This window comes from Sinocyclocheilus anshuiensis, unplaced genomic scaffold, assembly GCF_001515605.1.
Source record: "Sinocyclocheilus anshuiensis isolate Anshui unplaced genomic scaffold, SAMN03320099.WGS_v1.1 scaffold914, whole genome shotgun sequence".
Classification (NCBI taxonomy): domain Eukaryota; kingdom Metazoa; phylum Chordata; class Actinopteri; order Cypriniformes; family Cyprinidae; genus Sinocyclocheilus; species Sinocyclocheilus anshuiensis.
The window spans coordinates 1,522,698-1,529,130 of NW_015539870.1; the positions used below are offsets into that span (position 1 = coordinate 1,522,698).

Consider the following 6,433-nt stretch of genomic DNA (forward strand, 5'->3'; position numbering starts at 1 on the left):
AGAGAGGTTAATAGCACGTAGAAGGCTCAGGGCTGATAGAAATGCAGACCGCGTCTGTGGCATGGTGCTCGGTGATGGGTTGGAGCTGAGATCTGGCGCATGCTATAAAGGAGCTCATTGAAAATAATTCAGAGTGACGGCTGTGCAGGCCCAGAAACAGGAAGCAGAGAGGGAGAGAGAGAGAGATGGGGAGCATAGGATGGAGAAAGAGGAATAGTGAAAAGGCGGTCTGAGGAGAAGATAAGCTGTGGAAGTTGAGAAGCTGCAGGAAAGCTACATAGACAATGGGGAGAAGCGCAGACGCTTGTGATGTAAACACTCAGGTACAGTAAATTGAGATTAGAGTAAACAAATGCAAACATAAAAACAGAAGGGTCTGGAGTACAGAGAATCGAACTGTTGCCCTGCAGCTGAAAAACAGCATGATAACCATAAATAACCAGTATCCATCTATACACTGACAATGACAATATCCCAGGAAACCTGTAGTGTTCCCAGTCATTTTTAAAGGGTTAGTTCACCTAAAAATGAAAATGATGTAATTTATTCACCCTCTTGTTGTATTTTTTTCAGTGAGACACAAAAGGAGAATTAAAAAAAAAAAACCTCTTCACACAGCTCTTTAGCATTAAACAACAAAAACCGTCAACAAAGGACAAACATGAATAAAAATAAATTAATATTTTTAGTAGCTAAATTAGACAAAGAAAAAATAGATTTTTTTGGTCATGCAAAACTATAAAAATATATCTATAATCTTAATATATATTTGATTTGGTCTATATGAGATGAGATGACATCTGACTGATCAATCATATGAAGGACAAATATCTCAAATTTGGTGCAAATGGGATGTCATCTGATTTCTCATTTGATCTTTTATTGATCATAAAACAAAAAATAAAATCATACATATTTCTTTTATAGTGCAAAACCATGAAAATACTTTTATATATTCTTCCATATGGTATGTCTACTCATGATCATATTGTCACGATTTAAACCAACGACGATTAAGAAGATTCAAATAGAAGTGTCTTTATTAAAGAAAAGTAAACTCTGGCAATCCACATAGGTTCGAGACAGCGTGCATAGCACAAACAATACCGGACAATGACTGTGAGAAACAGAGGAACTTAAATACACAAGGTGACAAACTCAAATGCAAACAGGTGTGCCCTAATTAGAAACATAATGAAGAACCATGACAACTGATGAGTGACGTGCAAACAGGATTCAAAGAGTCTATGAAAACAAACCTATATATTATTTCTATAATAAATATTCTATTTATATATATTCTATTCTATTTTATTATTTTTATTTATGTATTTTTTTAAATAAATACATACAATTAATAAACAAATAAACTGTTTTATTTGATTAAATGTTAAATGTTTATTTATTTATGCAAGCAGACAATCTGTGTCAGATGCTTGGTTAAACTGTTTGGTCAAACTAACTTTTTTGTAGTAGTTGCTATATGAACTGTCATTTTCATGTTTTCACAAAAAAAAAATACAGCATAAGGGTTTGGAACACCATGAGAATGAGTAAAAACAATACAGATTTAATTGTACAAAGTGCATATGCAAAATCTCCACAAACTGCTTGTGCAAGTAAAAATCTGATATTTTCTAAAACCAAACTTGTGTTTGGTTCTGATTCAGCCTTTTCAGACAGAACAAAGCCATGCGGCTTAGCGGAGGAGTCACAGTGTCAGAGCTTCAAGCCTTTCAAATTCAGCACTGGCCTGAATGTGTCGCCGGCACAGAGATATGACAGAAGCCCATCACAGGGAGCAGCCCTCTGCCCTCTCCAGAACCACTGTATTAATGTGGACCTGCAGACCTCTATTAAACTGTGTAAAGCTCATTCCAGGCTTGAGGACATCGTTTACGCTAACGTCGACGCTTAAGCACATACTGGCCCCAGCGAGAGGCATCCGGGGGTTAATGGGGCTTGTCTGCGCTGGGGTGCCAGAGAAGGGGCAAGGGGAGGGAGGGCATAGGGTTTCAAACAGGGCGGAGCCATAAAGCACTGTACAACCCAGCTGAGACCCCCACCCACAGGCTCTCAATACCACTACAAACATAAATATGCTACTACAGCCAAAATAACGTTAGCACATTTTCCATCAGTCAAGGGGGTGAAATTCGCCCCTTACTGCAGGCTGATGTAAATAGGATGGACGTCTGTGTTTTGCTCAGAGATGTGCTGTATTTATGCCACTTTCAGAGTCGCCTCGATGCACGAACCCCCGAGTTCACAGCCCAACGATGAGATATTGAACCACGCAGTCCATCGCACTTTGATTTATAGGATGTTCTTGCTGAGACCACCAGATCCACCGGCCCGTATTTCACTGACAGACAGAGGAAAAATTCATCAAAATATTTCTTGAGGACCTGGCCCACTTTTAATGCTCAAATTAAATTCATTCAACAACTGCAGCGAATCAAATCCACAGGACTTATTATGAAAATAATATCAATCTAAATAGTAAACAGTAAAAGAAAAACTGTAATTTTCCAAAAACGACGTGGGGCTTGTCTGCGCTGGGGTGCCAGAGAAGGGGCAAGGGGAGGGAGGGCATAGGGTTTCAAACAGGGCGGAGCCATAAAGCACTGTACAACCCAGCTGAGACCCCCACCCACAGGCTCTCAATACCACTACAAACATAAATATGCTACTACAGCCAAAATAACGTTAGCACATTTTCCATCAGTCAAGGGGGTGAAATTCGCCCCTTACTGCAGGCTGATGTAAATAGGATGGACGTCTGTGTTTTGCTCAGAGATGTGCTGTATTTATGCCACTTTCAGAGTCGCCTCGATGCACGAACCCCCGAGTTCACAGCGCAACGATGAGATATTGAACCACGCAGTCCATCGCACTTTGATTTATAGGATGTTCTTGCTGACACCACCAGATCCACCGGCCCGTATTTCACTGACAGACAGAGGAAAAATTCATCAAAATATTTCTTGAGGACCTGGCCCACTTTTAATGCTCAAATTAAATTCATTCAACAACTGCAGCGAATCAAATCCACAGGACTTATTATGAAAATAATATCAATCTAAATAGTAAACAGTAAAAGAAAAACTGTAATTTTCCAAAAACGACGCTCTCGCTCACGATCTCAGACTGGAATCAAATCAGAAGCAACTGCCTCTCTATAGCTGATCAATTTAGCGTACCTTCGAACATAACAGTAAACATCGACCAAGTCATTTTCTGGCATATTAATGTTTACATCCAATCAGTAAAATGTAGGGCAGCCTAATTAACTCAAACAGACGCTGAAATGTGCAGAAAATGAGAAGTTCACCTAGAGACCGCAGACAATTGATCACTTCAGACCCTCTTCACTCAATTGTTTCTTGACAGCACTTCAGAGCAGCTGAATTAGCAGAGCTACATATGGTGATTAAAAAGCTGTTTCTCCCATCAAAAAGCACAGCGTCCTAATTCTCAGAAAATAGAAGAGGTCTGCACTAATGGTTATATTATATGCTGCATCACTGGGGTGGTTTAGTGGATATTCAGATGGTTCTGAAACAAAAACAAAACTCTGGTTACAATACAGCAAGTCTTTTATTCTATAGCCTTTTAGTCTATAAACATTAGTAGCCTTTTTTGGCAACTTGGAGACAAATTTTCTATTTGCCAATTTATATTTGTCTCTTTTTTATGTTTATTGAAGTATTGGTTTGTTATATTGTTGTTTGCTTTGTTTAATTTCATTTGATTATTTGTTTGTTTGAAGATTGCATTCTGTTATGCTATTTAGTTATGCTACAGTGTGTTTTAAATCCCTCGATTAGATATTTAACAACAAGTTTGTTTAACCAAACAGTTTAACCAAGCATCTCTGACACATTGTCTGCTTGCATAAATAAACAAATACATAAATAAAGTGGAGAGAAAATAGTAATAAAAAAACACTTCAAAGGGAGTGTTAACACCAATAGTGGCATTAATATACTTACTTTCAAGTCATTATAAACTGTCATACTTCTTCTTTACTACTACTTTTTTATTATTTATTTTTTTAAAATGCCTTTTTATTTGCCAATAAAATGAAAGTCAGTGCGGTCCAAAACAATATTCTTCAAAATATCTTGTTTCTTTCATTCAGAAGAAAGAAGGTCACAGAGGTTTGGAACAATATGAGGATGAATAAATGACAGAATTTTCATTTTTGGGTGAACTACCTATAACTATAAATAATTTCCATTTTTTTCCCCCCTTTTAATTTTTCCCTATTAGGGGTGCATTCGTTTTTTGTCATAGTTTGGCAAAGGATGTCAAGGCTCTATTTTTCTGGGAACTGTCCAAACACAACATGATACAAAGCTGATATCTCGGACCACAACATTTACAGGCCATTTCCCTCTCTTTTTCCTTTTACTAAACTAGCCTTGCTCCTCACTTCCCTCCCAGCCTATGAAAAATCAGCAAATAAAAAGTTACATTAACCCCAAGCCGACCTTTCCCACGTAATACACTGCTGCATGATGGGCTGGTGGGGGAGCTTCATCGAAAAGCTGTCACTCTCCAGTATCCCAAGCACTGCCTGGGGAACATTTACTGGATAATTAATATATTAAATGCATGAAAAATAGTTACACAGGGGCCTCTAGTCAGCTCTTCCCTAGCACAAGGGGAAGAGGGATACAGCCTGTGAACCATCAATATACAAGCATCCCCCTTGAATGGCCCATCATAAAAACTGCTCATAATTTAATGGCTTCATTCACAGCCCTCGCTGTAAAGGAAGGCCATATTTCCTCGTAATTCGCTGGATCTCTTCTGGCTTTTATGATTTGGCAGTTTTAAGCTGCCACCCGCTGCAATTATAAGGTGGTCTTCACTTTTGTGTGAAGGACATGCAGGGGTCAGCAGCCGGCACCGTAACTAAACAGGGCACTCCAACTCAAGCCAGGCTAAAAATACAGAGGCAACGGCAAGCCACTGTTTCATGTATGTCTAGACAGTCGATGGTGTTTCTAATGCTCCCGGTGGCCAAATAAGAGTTTTCTGGTTTAGGACAAGGACGTTCTAATGTTGCTCATTGCTGTCGCTGCTTACAATCAGATGTTATTAAAATCAATGGTGGAGCAGAAAATTATCTCAACCCTCTTGAGAAAGAGAGGGAAGTCTGTGATCAAGAGAGGATAGTTGTTTACTGGGATTTGTACCTGCTTAGAGTACCTGCTGAAATTTGACACCATGAAATTTATTTAGTACACAACTCTAGCATAACACAATTACACTGCATCTGTGCTTCATCATCTGAGCTAAATATTTCATTCAATATTAAAAATTCTTTATAAAACAGTATCCAGATGAGTCTATAAAGAATGGGAGCCTTTTTTGGCAATTTGACATGATTTCCCCATTTGCTTTTTTGTTTTGTTTGATGTATGGCATTTTGTTTGTTAGATTGTTGTGTTTTGTTTTTTTGCTTTGTTTTATTGTGTATTTGTTTGTTATGTTGTTGTTTTTGTTTTGTTTTGTTTCATTTGATTGTATTTGTTAGATTGTTTTTTGTTTTGTTTTGTTTCGTTATGTTTGATTACTGTATGTATTTAGACTATTTGTTTTATTTTTTGTTTCGATTCATGTATTTATTTGTTATAGACTTGTTTGTTTTGTTTTGTTTCATTTGATTAAATATTTGTTTGTTAGATTGTTGTGTTTTGTTTTTTGCTTAGTTTTATTATGTATTTATTTGTAAGATTGTTGATTGTTTTATTTTTGTTTCATTTCAGTTGATTTTATGTTTGTTAGATTGTTGTTTGTTTTTGCTGTGTTTTATTTTGTTTAATTATGTAATTATTTGTTAGACTGTTGTTTCATTTGTTTCATTTGATTAAGTATTTGTTTGTTAGATTGTCATTTATGTTGTGCTAGGTTTAGTTTACTTATGCTACATGTTTTCAAATCCTTGATTATTTAACAATAACTGAATTGCTGGATTGACCAAGCAGGATGCACTTTGAGGCATCTGATTTTGACTAGCTATGATACAGATTCTCTGCCAGCAAAAAATAAATAAAGTGGAGGGAAAATAAATAATAATATATAGACGAGGAAAAAAAAACAAGTTTACTGGCTTCATTTCTCTTGTAGTCTATAATTAAACTGCTCTCTGCTATTTTCATGGGACATTAAGTTGAGTCACGTGATCATTATTATCGTCATCCAGACACAGATGAACAAACACATGTTCTTTTCTTTTCAGCCGTTCTGTTGTAGATTTGCTGGTGTGCTTGGAATCATTGTCTTGTTGCATGCATGACCCAATTTTGGCCCAGCTGTCGGACGGATGGCCTCAAATTTGACTCAAGAATACTTTGGTATACAGAGGAGTTCATGGTCGATTCAATGACTGTGAGGTGCCCAGTTCCTGTGGCTACAAGAA

General features: G+C 37.2%; 1 protein-coding gene across 2 annotated transcripts in view; it reads right to left on the reverse strand.

The window, feature by feature from the left end:
- Positions 1–6,433, reverse strand: part of LOC107685074 (dehydrogenase/reductase SDR family member 13-like) — a 94,949-nt gene that overhangs the window by 17,202 nt on the left and 71,314 nt on the right. Inside the window, exon 6 of one of the 2 annotated variants that reach the window (XM_016481536.1) lies at positions 3,355–3,558. The exons of the other annotated variant lie outside the window; for it this stretch is intronic. Within the exon in view, the coding sequence (XP_016337022.1) occupies positions 3,434–3,558 (125 nt within the window). The 3' untranslated portion in view covers positions 3,355–3,433. Of the gene's footprint in view, positions 1–3,354; positions 3,559–6,433 lie in introns of those variants that run through there. 2 annotated transcript variants of the gene reach the window in all.